The sequence below is a fragment of the Heptranchias perlo genome, chromosome 9, assembly GCF_035084215.1.
Source record: "Heptranchias perlo isolate sHepPer1 chromosome 9, sHepPer1.hap1, whole genome shotgun sequence".
Taxonomy (NCBI): domain Eukaryota; kingdom Metazoa; phylum Chordata; class Chondrichthyes; order Hexanchiformes; family Hexanchidae; genus Heptranchias; species Heptranchias perlo.
The window spans coordinates 28,873,038-28,889,857 of NC_090333.1; the positions used below are offsets into that span (position 1 = coordinate 28,873,038).

General features: G+C 41.2%; 1 protein-coding gene across 5 annotated transcripts in view; it reads left to right on the forward strand.

The window, feature by feature from the left end:
- The window catches only part of eif2b3 (eukaryotic translation initiation factor 2B, subunit 3 gamma), a 135,471-nt gene that overhangs the window by 94,199 nt on the left and 24,452 nt on the right, over window positions 1–16,820 (forward strand). For 4 of the 5 annotated variants that reach the window (XM_067990090.1, XM_067990089.1, XM_067990088.1 and 1 more), the window contains 3 exons: window positions 1,476–1,603; window positions 4,226–4,416; window positions 14,848–14,925. In XM_067990090.1, coding sequence (XP_067846191.1) covers window positions 1,476–1,603; window positions 4,226–4,416; window positions 14,848–14,925 — 397 coding nt within the window. Of the gene's footprint in view, window positions 1–1,475; window positions 1,604–4,225; window positions 4,417–14,847; window positions 14,926–15,751; window positions 15,916–16,820 lie in introns of all 5 variants that reach the window. The other variant, XR_010963847.1, reaches the window with a different exon arrangement.

Below are 16,820 nucleotides of genomic sequence, written 5' to 3' on the forward strand. Positions count from 1 at the left end.
CATATGCTTTAAGTGTATTGCACAAATTAAGGCATGCCAGAAGGGTAAATAGCCAGAAAAGCCTGATAAACTGCACCAGCCAATGTGCCACTAACCATATCTGCAGACCTTGGTGCACCCACCTGTCAATTATCATCAGGAATTCACAGGCTCGGGGTTGATATTGAGCCAGATGCGGATGATACCTGCAGCTAACGTGCAGAATAGGGCTGGTGCAGCCAGTGACAGTAATGGGTAGCTATGGCCTACAACCTTGAGTAGCAAACAGGGCAACCCTCCTTGCAATCACTTCATGCAGGATCATCTCTGCTTCATTAGCCTTCAAACAGGGGTCAAGTGTTGGGCTGTTCTGTCATTTGCTTACAGAGTCATGCTTGCACATTGGGTTTCCTTTCCCTTCATTTTTGACAGTCATTTCTTAGGCTTCTTCCCCTTCAGCCTTGCCAAAGGCTGCCAATGGTTTGAGATGTATTTTGAGCCATTCCAAAAGCTGTAAGATTTTTTTTGCCCCTCTGTTTTGCAATTTCTCTTCATTTGTCAACATTCCTTTCATTTTCAACTGTGCCTCAATTTTTCTACTCCTGCCATTAGTGTGCTTCTCACACATATCCAAATCTGCACCTGGAGCTGTGAGTAGTTATGGAAGTGCAGCTTGGCCCAGTAATAGCACTCTTGTGGGTTCAAGTCTCACTCCAGGACTTATGAGCACATAATCTAGGCTGATACTTCGATGTAATGAGGGCGTGCCGCATTGTTGGAGGTGAAAGGCGCTATATAAATGCAAGATCTTTCATTAAATAACCTGATCCACAAAAATTGTGCTATTAGAAAATTACCATTCTACCATGATCTGCTCCGATTGTTAACCATTTAAAACCAACAACAGTATATGAAAATCAATGCCAATCATTGCTCATGATAAATTTGCCCATGTATACCACAAAAGAATATGGGGTGCTTTGTTGATAGCTGCTTCTGTATATCAGTACGAACTAATGACTGTATGATCCCTTTACCCCAACAAGACTTGCCTGTTTACTGATGCAAAAATGACTTTACTATTGCATTTTACCTGATAAATGGTTTTCAAGGAGTAAGATGCTATATTTCATGTTTTTTATTAGATTACTGAGAAGAGCTGTTTCATTTTGCTTTATTTATTACCCAACTGAGAGAGGACGCAGGTGACTTGTTGCCAGGCTTTTTCCAATGCCAGTTGCCAGAATAAGATATAAAAGAATGGCTGGGACTGACTCTTCCTATAAAGAAGTACCTTACTTCCACCCATCAACCTGCCCCACTTGCTGCTTTACTATGGCAGCCCATCGATGAGGTATTCTCTGTGGGATTATTGCAATGGACAGCCTACATCTTGACTCCTTGCAGATCACCTCAGTATTCCAGTGTACTATGGCAATAGACCATAACTGCGCAGAGCATTCTTATTTATTAGTAATAATGTTTCTTCTTCAAAGGTCTATCATGTCAATCCGGGGCGAGCTCATTCCATATCTGGTCCGAAAGCAGTTTGCTGCTCCTAGCTCTTCTCAGCTTTCTAAGGAGGACACAAATGAGGATCAGAAGAAAAACACCAAACCAATAGGTTAGTTCAGTGGGCTGTGTTGGGCTTAATGAGCTCTAACAGTATCAGGACTGCAGTCCCAACCTGCACCAAAATCAAAAATATAACCCGTTTTGATCATTTTTTTAACTTTACTCTAAGAATATAATATAAATAATAATGCTGCAGGGGAATATTTTCAATTTAAAGATCACATCTCTTAAGCACTTGGGAAATAAAAATGTTTCTAAGTTTCCATTGTGAGAAAGCTCACTAAAGACTCCAAGATAGGTCTCTCTGGAAGGAAAGCCCTGGTCAGGCGAGAAGTGGTGGATCCCTCTTTATTTTTCCCATGTTATTTCAAGAAACAACATTCTCAACAAATAGATTAGAAGTTGAAACATGAAAACAAGCAAGCACTTAACAATTCTTTAAATTTAAAATTTTCAATAATGTTTTTTGAAACAAAGAAAGAATGTACACTGGTTTCACACTGATACAATATTAATTTATATCCTCAGTACTGCATTTACAAGAGCGTACATTGATGGCCAATATTTATGCAATAATTAAAGCACTTTAGGTGGAGGTACAGAGGGGCAATCCTACCCTTACCATGGATGCTTTTGGGATGGGGCCCCTTTTCTGTACTAGTGATAGTGTATCGTCATTAGCATTAATCCATCCCCTTTCTGCAGGGATGTGTTCTGGGGACCTGTTGTAATGTCACTAGGAAAAGGTTCCAGACGCTTGATATTTTTCCAGTTCTGGTAGAAGCTGTACATCATGTGCTGTGACTGACCTATGTCTCACAGGACCTTTGACCAGTTGTCATTACATTGAGTGCAGATCGTTATCCTTCCTGATCCCAGACAACTATTTCTTTGAGGTTGGTAGTAGAACCTCCAAAGAGCAGAGCTGAGGATCATTATGACCCCAGCTTACATCTGCATAGTGAATTCCTGATGTCTGCCATGCACAGATCAGGCTTTTTCTCCTTGGGGTGGGCCATTCCCCTGCAACCTCCTTGTGGACTATTATGCAGCAGTGTTGTTGGAGAGCTCGGAGTAAGCTAACTACAGCATCTCTGTATTTTAACCTGAGATCTCCATGGGCGTTTTCTTTGCAGTACCTAAAGTACACAGCAGTTAGTGGTGGTAGTGGTAAAATCCCTAATATTATGGTTCCTTCAGCAGCAATTTAAAAACCTTTAATTCAAAACGAAAAATAATTTAAATAAGATCAGGACGCCTACTGTCCCACCAGAGTTGATAGATATTCTGCATCCAGACAGGTTGAGTCGATTGCAGATTTACAGCACAGAAACAGGCCACTTGGCCCAACAGGGCTGTGCTGGTGTTTATGCTCCACAAAAGCCTCCACACACCCTACTTCATCTAGCCTTATCTGCATATCCTTCTGTTAGATCAGGGCCAGTATTCTGAATCCAGTCCAGTTGAACACACTGCAGCAGTGGCCTTTCACATACTCCACTTACTTGTTGACTGAATCTCTTGCCCCAGATGGAACATGGGAGAGTGACAGGATGAGGTAGGCTTATTGTCTCATACTGTCACTGTAGCTAATCTGGAGGCAGGAAAGAGTAGGGGAGTTGAGTCCACCGCTTGAAAGAAAGAAACTCACCATTAGTCAAAAAAACCCACAGCTTTAGAGTTGTTATTAGCTGTAGTATTCTTTTGTAGTTTTTCTACTGGTATTTTGGGAGAGGAATATTTTTGTTGAAACGGTGTCTAAGTGTGATGGTGTGAGGGGACTGAATTAATGTAATATCCCTAAAATTGAAATCAGAAGGGTTAAAAACATTTATATAGTTTTAATTTTTTTAAATTGCTTTCAAAAAGGAACAGTATTTCTATAAATGTAGGATATAACAAAATGCCCCTTCACTTTGGCTCTGCCTGCCACTGCATCAATAAACTGTCTTTGCAGTTTGAAACTCCATTTGATGTCTGTTTTATCTGTATTTAATTTGATCAACTATATTTGGGGAAAAAAACACCACAGTCACTCTCATTTTATCTCTGGAACCTGGATTTGGATCCAGGCCCAACTTTTGGAATGGAAATGTCTGTTGTAAGTCCATGTGAAATGTATTTGGTCAGCTTCAAACCCCTTCCTAATTGACCAGTTCCTAGTTGGTGCAGATCTGGTGCACAAAACTGACCATAATTCAGCTAAAATTGGTATTAAATTGTCAGTACCATACCGAGACATAAGGATAGCTAGTGTGGAGAATAGAAAAATTCATGCTCATACAGGATGAATATTCTTCTGAGTATGGGTTAAAAGTACTCATTCATGATAGGAGATGGGGCATAGGGGCTTTATCTGGTTTCGTGCCCTATCTAACCTGGGAGCACTTAGAGCTGCCAAAAGTGGAACGGTGTATCATTTTGATTTAAGCACAAAAGTAACGTTTAGTGTGGGACCTAACGGTAGTAATGAACTCCATGGTTTACTTGCATTGGATTTTAACTGTGCTCTGATTGTGTTAGAACTTCAATTCATGCCCGAATAATCACTGGTATTGTGAATCCTCGTCATTGCAGGACCTCTTGATCAAATTGTTACCTCTTTACTTATTTGCAGTCATTTTGCTCAGCATCCATTGTGCTAACGGTTTGTTTGTGTGTTTTTTTTAAGATATATTCAGTTATGCAAAAGAGGATGATCTACTGAATTTAGCCAGAGAAAAATCCTTTTGGAATGATCATCATGGAGATATGAGTGATCCATATCACGGATCCAAACTTCGTTGCTATGTTCATATTATGAAGGAAGGGATATGCTATCGTGTAAATACTCTAGCTTCATATATTGAAGCTAATCGACAGGTAAGAGGAGTATCTTACTAGTGCAGTTTCTATTTTTACTTAAAGTGGCTATCTCTCCACTGGCAGCCCATTTAAAGAGGGCTTTTCATGATGAGGATAAAAATCGATTAGTTAAAAATTAATTCTGACTAACTGATGTTGCTGCTTATTGCTGATCATTGTTATTTTTTGGGGGGTGAAATATTGAAAATAATTCATGTTTAACCTTGAATTTGGATGACAAGAATATCTAAACTTGGCAGTGTGGGGAAGTAAAATTTACTTCGAAGAGGTACAGCCATAACCAATGTACTTCTTTGATTTTGGAATTTAAACTGTATATACTGATTCAGGCCCATTATACTGCCAGACACAGTAGCACCAATTTTTAGGTCAATTCCTAGTCCCAACAAGAGCAAGTGTAGTGGGATTTGCACCTGCCTGATTGGAAGAGGGTTGCCCCTAGAACGTAGCTTAATTACTACAACAACAAAAACTTGCATTTATATAGCACCTTTACCATAGTAAAATGTCCTAAGGCGCTTCACAGGAGCATTATCAATCAAACTTTGACGCCGAACCACATAAGGAGATATTAGGACAGGTGACCAAAAGCTTGCTCAAAGAGGTAGGTTTTAAGGAGCATCTTAAAGGAGGAGAGAGAGGTAGAGAGGCGGACAGGTTTAGGGAGGGAATTCCAGAGCTTAGGGCCCAAGCTTCTGAAGGCACAGCCGCCAATGGTGGAGCGATTGAAATCGGGGATGCGAAAGTGACCAGAATGGTGGAGCGCAGCAATCTCTGAGGGTTGTAAGGCTGGAGGAGGTTACAGAGATAGGGAGGGGTGAGGCCGTGGAGGGATTTGAAAGCAAAGATGAGAATTGTAAAATTGAGGCGTTGCCGGACCAGAAGCCAACGTAGGTCAGCGAACACAGGGACGATGGGTGAATGGGTCGAGTTGGTACAAGGGTAGCAGAGCTTTGGATGAGCTCAAGTTTATGGAGGATGGAAGATGAGAGGCCGGCCAGGAGAGCATTGGAATAGTCAAGTCTGGAGGTAACAAAAGAATGGATGAGGGCTTCAGCAGCAGATGAGCTGGGGCGGAGACTGGAGATATTAGGGAGGTGAAAGTAGGCGGCCTTGGTGATGAAGCGGATATGTGGTCGGAAGCTCATCTCAGGATCAAATAGGTCACCAAGGTTGCAAACGGTTTTGTTCAGCCTCAGACAGTGGCCAGGGAGAGGGATGGAGTCGGTGGCTAGGGAACGGAGTTTGTGGCGGGGACCGAAGACATTGGCTTGGGTCTTCCCAATATTTAATTGTAGGAAATTTCTGCTCATTCGATACTGGATGTCGGACAAGCAGCATGACCAATCGTAGGCTGTGGAGGGATTGGGAGAGGTGGTGGTGAGTTAGAGCTGGGTGTCGTCAGCGTACATGTGGAACCTTATGTGTTTTCGGATGATGTCGCCGAGGGGCTGCATGTGGATGAGAAATAGGAGGGGGCTGAGGATAGACTCTGGGGGGACTACAGAGGTAATGGTGCTGGAAGAGGAAGAGAAGCCACTGCAGGTGATTCTTTGGCTGCGACTGGATAGATAGGAATGGAACCAGGCGAGGGCAGTTCCCACCCAGCTGGACGACGGAGGTGAGGCGTTGGAGGAGGATGGTGTGGTCAACCGTGTCAAAGACTGCAGACAGGTCGAGAAGGATGAGGCGGGATAGTTTACCATGGTCATGGATACATAGGATGTCATTTGTGCTTTTCACATGGGCTGTTTCAGTGCTGTGGCAGGGCCGGAAACCTGATTGGAAAGGTTGAAACATGGAGTTGCGTAAAAGATGGTTACGGATTTGGGAGGCGACAGCACGTTCAAGGACCTTGGAGAGAAAAGATAGGTTGGAGATGGGGTGGTAGTTTGCAAGGATAGAGGGGTCATCGTTGGGTTTTTTGAGGGGTTGGGGGGGAGGTAATAACAGCACATTTGAAGAGGAGGGGGACAGTACCTGAAGAGAGGGAATCATTAACAATATCAGCTAACATGTAATAATGTAAGTGAGGTCCCAGCCTATATTGGGCCTGACGCTGAGAGCTCATCCAGATGGTGTGGGGGAGGGAGGATTTTTATGCATCAGCAGTTCTTAAACAACTTCTGACACAAGATTATGGCAACATATAAAGAGACGCAGCCAGTTAGGTGTCAGCTTTGGCTCAACGGTAACACTCTCGCCTCTGAGTCAGTAGGTCGTGGGTTCAGGCCACACTCCAGAACTTGAGCACCTAATTTAGGTTGACATTTCATTTCAGTACTGAGGCAGTGCTGCGCTGTTGGAGGTGCCATCTTTCGTATGAAACGTTAAACTGAGACCCCATCTGCTTTCTCAGGTGGACATAAAAGTTTCCAAGGCACTATTCAAAGAAGAGCAGGAGAGTTCTCCCGGTGTCTTAGCCAATATTTATCATTCAACCAACATCATTAAAACAGATTATCTGGGACTTACTGTGTGTAAATCGGGTGCTGTGTTTCGGGTGCAGTAATTGGCTGTGAAGCGCTTGAGGTTGTGAAATGCCCCATATAAATGAAAGTTTGTTCTTTCTGGCTGCATTTGAGGCAAAAAAATTGGTTTAACCTTTAAAAGGCTGTAAATATTTCAAGGGCATATTAGAGCATTTTAAAGTTGTTTGCAGCATGAAGTGTTTGGAAATACCTAGTGGCTGTTTATATATGGATTTTCATAATGTGGTTGATAAGGTGTTACATAAGATAATGATTACGGGACTTATGATATTAAAAGGAATGTAACTGCATGGATGGAGAGATGGCGAGGAGGCAGAAAGCAAAGTATAAGGGGAAATGGATGGTTTGGTTTGGCCAGATATAAGCAGTGGTCTGTGCTTACAACTTTTTTTTCCCATTTTATCTAAATGATTTGGACATTGACACAGAGGAATGGAATTAAAGTTTGCTGATGATATCAAGTTCTTGACATGACAAACTTAGGAGGAATACAGGAAATGGCAGGAGGATCTAGAATCTCAGATTAGGCAAATGGCGTTCAATGCAGAAAAATGTAAAATAGTATTTTTTTTAAAAGAACGGTGAAAGGAAATGAACTCCTAAATGGTATATGATTTTTTTAACAGAGTAGAGGAACAGAGAGATCTAGGGGTGGAATTATGTAGCCTTTAAAGATGTAAGTAGAAAAAGCCATAAAAGGCCAAATGAGATACTGGGCACTGAACATAAAAAAATAAGGAAGTGATGTTGAATTTGTACAAGATGTTGACTAGGCAAAGGTTGGAGTATTGCATGTACTTCTGAGCACTCCACCATAGGAAGGAAATTAGAGCCATGGAAAGGATACAGAGACGATTCACTCAAAATGCCACCAGGAATGAGAAGTTGCGGTTACAGATATTGTTTTTCCACTGGAACAGATAAGTTAACGAGGGATCTAATAGAGGTTTTGAAAATTATGAAAAGTTTAGAGAGTAAATAATATTTTTTCCACTGGTTTGTGAATCAATAACAAAAGAGCGTTAGATTCAAGATTAATACTAGAAAAACAAAGGATCAAGTGAGAAAGAATTTTTTGCCATGGAGTATTATTAAAATATAGAATACTTTACCACTTGTCACTGTTGGGACAGCATATTTAAAAGAGAATTGAATACATTCTTGAAAGGGATTACACTCTAATGAGAAGCTAGCACAGCCACAATGGGCTGAATGGCTTTCTCTTTGCTGTAATTTCTATCTTTTCTATGTTTGATGGCTGGTGAAGTGGAGGTGCTTCTGCATGAGGGTGCGTTGAGGGTCACCCTGTGCTGCTCCAGTGTGCCCTTCCCAGAGGAGAGCAGGACAGCATGTCTAGCAGAAGGTGGTGGCTAAACTAACCCATAAAGCCTGGGAACAGACTGGGAAGAAGATGGCACACTTTAAGGAAGCTGCTAAGATAAGACTAAGTTCTATTTGCCATATACATTGGCTACATATGCATGCCAGAATACTGCCGAGCAACCTGGTGCATGTTTATTGCTATCTCATGTCAAGCCCTCACATAACCTTCCAGTTATTTTATTGATATCCATACATATGCATAGGGCACACATTATAGCTGTTTTTTACAGCAGAAAACTTGGAATACTCACACCTTCAAAGGACTTCAAACATAAAAGTACTGTAGCACAACCCAGTTGCGTGATGCATGCCACTTAATGACACTCAAGATGGACAGCAGCTTTGGTATGTGTCTATCACTGTACTCGCGGTCCTTTGACTTACAACATGTCAAGACTACTTCACTGCTTGCATGACAAGATGGCAAATAATACACAGGAACATTTTGAACAGGAAGAGAGTTTATAAATTAGAAGCCGCCTTGGATAACCTTGCCTATGAGCGTAGTGGGGGAAGGTGGGGGTGGGGGGAGGTAAGAGAAGCTAAAACTGCAAGCTTTCCAGAAGCTATGGTGTCAGTACCATCCAGTTCTTATCTCTTGCCACCTTCTTACTCACTCTCGCACACAACCATATAAGCTGCATACAGAGTTAATATCCTGTAATCCAAGCTTCATTGAAAGGTGTCACTTGTAGACAGCAATGTAACATTAGCCATTACTCTGTCATTGTAGGCCCAGAACAGCAGCCTGCTAGCACTGCCAGTAGGCCAGGACAAGACAACACTCTTCATTCCTCTCTCCAACTTTTGCAATCACCAGCACAGGTACAGACATCTTAGAGGATGCAGGTGAAGAGAGCTTGACAAGATAGCAATGGTGATTTACAGGGCACAGATGAGGAGAAGCCACTGCATCTAGCAAGTCACTGTTATCTTAATGCTGGGGATGTTCAGAGAACAACCCAATCATAATATTTCATGATTTACATGGTACAAGATGGTGTAAGGCATGACATGTTAATCAGAAGACCACCAATCCATATCTGAAGGTCCAGATACACCTACCTCACAATGACCATGGGGAATTGGCTTCCATAGGCTTCTGGTCGGCAGGAAGACAATGTTTGGCCATGCCATCTGCTGCAAGGACACCTGCAGCCAACCTGCACCATAGGGCTGGCACTGCCAGTGAAGATTACATGTGCACACAACCATTTTAGCTCAGCTTCTATCAGCCAATGTGCTGCTCACAGATTTATAAAACAACTGACTGATGCATCGGTCAGCATTGCCACCTATTTCATCTTCTTTCCTACTTACTAGCAACAAGAGAGTGATACGGCTACCCAGTATAACCATACTGCTACATTTTTCAAAGTACAGGGCTGCCTTGATGGTAATGGGCTGGTTCCTGCCCCTTCTTTGACACCACCACTTACTAACAAATGGTAAACTATATATATTTATTTTTAAAGCTGCTTGAAAATTAAATTCTGCTGCTCTCTATATCAAATACTGGTTAGATAGGGATCAAAATGATTACTATTCATTTTCAATAGACACGTGAATTGGATGGGGCAAAAATGTTATCCAGTTTTAATTTAAATAAACAAGCAAATTAACTTTTGCCTGAACTGTGGTAAACCTATCTTGCTTACGATAGCAGTGTGGTTTGAAATAATTTGTTGTGTATAAAGCAATTCATTGTATGAAAGGATTTGAGGCATTTCGACATGAAAAGCACTATATAAATGTGAGTGTTATTTATTTGTACTTTCAGTAGGTCGGGTGCAAAGTTCAAGCAAAGAACTTAGTTGAAGCATTTTTTATGAGCCGTACTTCACTGCAGAACATAGGGTACAAATCTTGATTTAAATCTTCAAGTAAGAAATATGTTTGTATTAGGTATAACTGATCATCTGCTCCTTAAAAAGCAGTCACACAAAACTTCAGTTTTAAACAATGGAAGAGGAAAACTATTGTTTTGAAAATGTTTGCTGAACCAATAATCGCACCTATCCTCTTTTATTCTTGGAAGGTTGGAGAAACCATTTGAGTGAGTGGAAAGATGTGACTATAGCAAAGGAAAATAAGTCTCTAGTCAAAATGGAGTTGTTGACATGTATTGCATTTGTGATGGGGACAACCAACTGCAATAAGAATGTCTTTGTACTGTCTGAATAACATTATTGCAGAGAAATTAGTGTTTACAAATGAACACATTCTATAAGTACAGCTAGCTGCTTATTAACTTTTTGTTTGAAACATAATGCATAGATGTATCTAGCACTCTGCACTGGAGGATTGTTTGACCTGTTTTAAAGGTATTTTTCTTTTTAGTTTACTTAATACTTCCCTTTTTCTTTCCAGTTTTTCCCAACACATACTTTTCCTTCATATAAACAAAAGCAAGTGCGATTTTTCCCTCCCCCCCCCCCCCCCCCAACCAAGACTAATGAACAATGAACATAAGAACATAAGAAATGGGAGCAGGCGTAGGCCATACGACCCCTCAAGCCTGCTCCGCCATTCAATAAGATCCTGGCTGATTTTCGACCTCAACTCCACTTTCCTACCATATCCCCAAATCCCTGAATTCCGTTAGAGTCCAAAAATCTATTAATCTCAGTCTTGAATATACTCAATGACTCAGCATCCACAGGACTCTGGGATAGAGAATTCCAAATATTCACGACCCTCTGAGTGAAGAAATTCCTCCTCATCTCAGTCCTAAATGTCTAACCCCTTATCCTGAGACTGTGTGCCCTAGTTCTAGACTCTCCAGCCAGGGGAAACATCCTCTTAGCATCTACTCTGTCAAGCCCGCTTAGAATCTTATATGTTTCAATGAGATCACCACTCATTCTTCTAACTTCCAGAGAGTATAGGCCCATTCTACTTAATCTCTCCTCATAGGACAACCCTCTCATCCCAGGAATCAATCTAGTGAACCTTCGTTGCACTGGCTCTAAGGCAAGTATTTACCTAAGGAAGGATATAATGGGATAACAGGCAGCTAACAATGAGCTATAATAGCAATTCAGTTAAATTTTTTGATGCCATCATGAACCCAGAGTGGGAAACTGCCAAGAATTTGTTATTCTTTACTTAATAGTCTTATGTTTCTAAGTTAATATTTTTTACTTTCATTATTATTATACAGTGATTGCTGCACATTGTAAAGCAAATCTGATATCAATAAAGAGTTAATAATGGTGTGTGATTTAGAAGTTTAGGGTATCATGACTGGTACTGACAGTAAATTACTAAACAATAAACCATACATTAATTACATTATTTATTGATAAACAACTGCATTGTTTCTTTATAATCAACTGGAGTAACAGTTGATAAATTAGCAATGATTTTGTCACAATTGCTTATCCTTCAGCATCTCAATTGCAAGAAGTCACCAAAGCAAAAAAGACAAAGTGAGGTCAGATCAGACATAATAAACTCCACCCTGTAATTTATAATTAATATATACCTGGGTATGATTTAAGGTGTAATTTTAAACTGATTTAGATATCCATCACCAGATCTGACTGGACTATCAAATGATATATGGTCTCACTCTCCTCTCCCAAAACAGCCCACTACTCCAGGATCATTCAGAACAGCAAAGATGACCCCATAGTTCTTTTCTCCACTGCCTATAGTATCCTTAAACCCCTCTCCCGTGCCCCCTCCACCCTCACCTCCAACAATAAGTGCGAGAAGCTCATGGACTCCTTTGTCACTAAGATTGAGACCATCCATTCAACTGCCTCTGCTACATCCCCTCTATACCCTTGCTCACCAAGCCGAACCTCTCCCCAGGGGTCCCCCTGCTACAGCCCTGATCCCACGTCATTCTCTGGTCTCTCTTCTATCTCCCCTTATGCCCTCTCTGAGCTCATCTTGTCCATGAGTCCCAGCTCCTGCTCCCTTGTATCAATTCCCACTAAACTGCTGACCAACCAGCTTCCATACATGGTCCCATTGTAAATAGTGTCTTCTCCTTGGTTAATGTCCCCCTCCTTTTCAAAATTGCAGTCATTACTTCCCCTGCCCCTGCTCAGAAAACCCACCCTCAACTGCTCTTGCCTTACAAATTACCACCCCCTCTCCAATCTCACTTTCCTCTCCAAAGTTCATGAACGTGTTTACATCTCCCAAACTCGTGGCCATCTTTCCTGCAATTCCATGTTTGAAACTCTGAAATCAGGTCTCCTCCACCCCACAGAACTGAAATGGACTTCATGAAGGTCGCAAATGACATCCTCTATGACTGTGGTGCATTACCCTCCTCGACCTCTCTGCAGCCTTTGACATTGTTGACCACACCATCCTCTTCCAAGGCCTCTTCTCCATTGTTCAGCCCAATGGTATTGCTCTTGCTTAGTCCCACTCGTACCTACCCAATCGAAGCCAGAGCATCTGCAGCAATGGCTTCTCCACCCGTCCCTGCACTGTTACCTCGAGAGTTCCCCAAGAATCTATCCTGGTCCCCTCCTCTTCCTCATCTACATGTTGCCCCTTGGCAACATCATCCAAAGACATGGGGTTAACTTTCACATGTAACTGACAATTCCAAGCTCTATCTCTTCACTACTTCTCTCGATCCCTCCATTACCTCTGTGTTGTCCAACTAATTGTCCGACATCCAGTTTTAGATGAGCCACAATTTCATCCAGTTAAACATTGGTAGGACCAAAGCCATTGTCTTTGGCCCTCTCAACAAATTCTCTACCCTTACCACCAATTCCATCCCTCTCCCTGGCCACTATCTCAGGTTGAACCAGACTGTTTGCAACCTTGGCATCCTATTTGAACCTGAGCTGAGCTTCTGATCCTGTATTGTCTCCATTACAAAGACCACCTACTTCCACCTCTAACATTGAATGTTTCTGCCCCTGCTTCAGCCCATCTGCTGTTGAAACTCTCATCCATGCCTTTGTCACCTCCAGACTCCACTATTCCAATGCCCTCCTGGCCAGCCTCTCATCCTCCAAGCTCTGTCAACGTAAGCTCATTCAAGACATTGCTGCCCATATCCTATCCCAAACCAAGTCGCGCTCACTCATCACTCCTGTCCTTCCTGATCAACTTTGGCTCCCAGTTCCTCAACGCCTCCAATTTAAAATTCTCATCCTTGTGTTTAAAATCCATCATAACCTTGACCCTCCCTAATTTTGTTACCTTCTCCAGCCCTAGATCTACCCCCAGAACAATCCATTCCTCTGACTGGGCTTTTGTGCATTTCCCCTCCCTTCTCTCCATCATTGGCGGCCATGCCTTGAGTTGTCTAGGCCCCACATTCTGGAATTCCATTTCTATAACTCTACACCTCCCTGTCCTCCTTAAGACCCTCCTTAAAACCCATGTCTTTAGTCAAGCTTTCGTTCACCCCTTCTAATATCTCTTCCTTTGGCTCAGCATCCATTTTTGTCTGATTTCGCCTGTGAAGTTCCTTGGGACATTTTGCTGTGGTAAAGGCTCTATTTAAATGCTAGTTGTAATTTAATCCTGGGCATCCAACAGTCAATCTCAATCCCTCTATTTATGGTTAATAACATCATCTGAACTCCTTGCTGAGATTGCTGTTTTGTAATTACCCCTAAACATCTGCTATTCTTTGTGGACTCTACACTGTTCTGTAAAGACTATACACCATAAGAGTCAACCTTAGGTCAGTGGTAGCTCTTGCCTCTGAGTCAGAAGGTTGTGGGTTCAAGACCCAATCCAAAGACTTGGGCAAAAAATAATCTAGGCCGACTCTTCAGTTCAGTACTGAGACAGTGCTGCATTGTTGGAGATAGCATCTTTTGGATGAGACATTAAAGCGAGGTCCTGTCTATCCTCTTGGGTGGATATAAAACATCTCATGGCACTATTTGAAAAAGGGCAAGGGAGTTCTCCCGGTGTCCTGGACAACATTTATCCATCAACAATCACCACTAAAACGGATTATTTGGTCATTTATCTCATTGCTATTTGTGGGACCTTGCTTTGCACAAATTGGCTGCTGCTTTTCCCTACTTTACTATAGTGACTGCGCTTCAAAAGTATTTAATTAGCTGTGAAGTCGTGAAAGATACTATATAAATGTAAGTAGAATTACAGAAAGGCACAGAAGTGAAGAATATTGTTTGGTCACATGCAAATCATTTTGATTTTGGTGTTGGAATATATATGGTAGCTTCTTCTGACATGGTCACATGATATATTTTGGCAAGCAATTGTTTTGGTGAAGAGGAAGCTGCACATCTGAAATTTATCAGCGTAGTTTAGTAATGTTGCAATGAATTTGAATCTTCAACTTAAAAGTACTATTTTAACTGATGTTGACTGTAAGTCAGTCATATTTGTGACACTGGTGATGAATAATACCCCAATATGAACTTTTTCTGTCTGTAATGAAGGAGCAGCGAATGTATCACTAGGCAAAAACAATCATACAATATCCTGTGTTCATTCTTTGTGGAAAACCGGATGATGGTTCAGTGATTTATTTTTTTTCCACACAATGCAGCATAAGGTGGATCGCCTTCTCTTGGTTTTTATCTTCCAGGTTCCTAAGCTCCTGTCTGCTTTATCCCAAGATGAATCGCTAATACACACTTCGGCACAAATTACTGACAGATGTATGGTGAGTACAAATAATGTGTCAGTGAATCTTGAGCCTTCTAACTGAATACAGTCTGTTCTACTGTACTCAAGTCATTCAGAATCCATTGACCAGTGGGCTTCCTACTGTAGCAAGCATACACTTACCTCTACTTGATTCATAATAAGTAGCAAAAGTAAACATCTGAAGCTAGGTGCTTTTCAATGCAGAATAATTCCCTCACCTGAAAATGCAAGTAGGTGCTTACAGCATAGAGCCTTGATCTCAGGAATTTGGACACACTCTTCCATAATTTTCCATCCATTTAAAACTAATGAATGAAAAATCATGGTGATTTCTGGTCAAATTCCCGACTTGTGCACCTGGCACATGAGACTACACATCCGGAGCATGATTTCATAAAATTACCTCTACAAATGTTTCTTATCTTAAGGAGGTGTTTTTAATTAAATATAATTTCCCCTCCTCGGCAGGCCGCCACCATTTTTTGCCTCTATATTCACTGATCATGTCAGCTACAGCTCCATGGCACAAGATTCCTTTCCAATTGGATGCTGGTTGGGTGACATTTGAATCTGGAAATCTGAACACTAGCCAAGGGTACAGCCCACCTGATCAAAATCCAGAAATGTAAAGGATTCCAATCTGTCTTTCATCCTGTGGAGCTACTTGAATGCGATAGCTGACATCATCTGAATGGCAACTTTGTGAATAGAGACCTGAAGTGAGATAGTTTTATCATTTCTGATTTTTGTTGGTCTGTGAAATGTAAAGAAACTTAAAGGGCATATGATTGAAATTTATTTTCTTTCTATTGCCATTTTTAATTATATTTTTGTGCTTTTAGATTATACACACAGTGCACTATTCCTCTCCTGGAGAAATGTCAGTGAACTGTGCCAGGGCTGCTCTGTAATGGGGTGATAAGAAGTCAGAGAGAGCATTCTAAGATGACTGTTTTTTGTTTATTTTTCCCCATCTTCCTTTGTGGGCCTCACCTTGTTGACGCAGGTAGGTTGAGAATCTTTCTGTGAGGAATTAAAGGTTTGTGTCTATGGGTCTTAATGCATCCAATTGCTGTGCCACAATAAATAGAGGAAACACTATAAGGGCAGTTTTGTCTATCTAACCCTCTGAGTGATGGTACTTGAGCCAGAAACTAATAGCAAATGACTGAGGATTTTCTAAAGCAATTACTGTTATTTTGCCTTCCTCTTTAAGTGGTGATAACATAACGATGGATAAAACATTTCTGTTGTAATCATTTTCTGTGTTGCAAGTGATCTTTTTTTCAGTTTTATTTTGAATGCATGCTTTTATGGGCGGACTTTCTGGATAAAGAAATGAGGAAAATATTTGGAACTAGATTTGTAACAGGAACTTCCTGTCCTTAGATACATCAATCCCACATAAGAAGGGGCGGATGGGCTGCTTTTCAAAACCCTGGGTGGGCTTTGTGTATCTTAACACCAGAAGCATTGCTCAGCTGGACAAAACAAACATTGACTGTAGCAAGTAACCTGTCAGCCCACACACAGTCAGAGTTAGGCAATAGAGGATGCACTAGAGTACAGTAGGTTGTAATTAAGGGCAGACCACTTCAGACAGCCTTCTGCTTTATTATAACCCTATTCCTCCTGTTCACTTAGATTATAGAATGGTTAAATATTTATAACTCTGTTCTATTTTTTACTTTTCCATGAAGTCGTTAGTACATTTGAGAGAATTTGAAAGGATCAGAAGCATTGGAGTGCAAAAGTCGTTTTTACTATTGTTGATATTAGCTTTGCTGCTACATTTTGAAAAAAATATAGCCGGTTACATTTTAACGCACCTAAAATTATTTTCTTGTTACTTTTCAAGACTGTAATTCAGAAATAGCATTTTTATTAATGTTGTAAATAATCTTGGTGTGT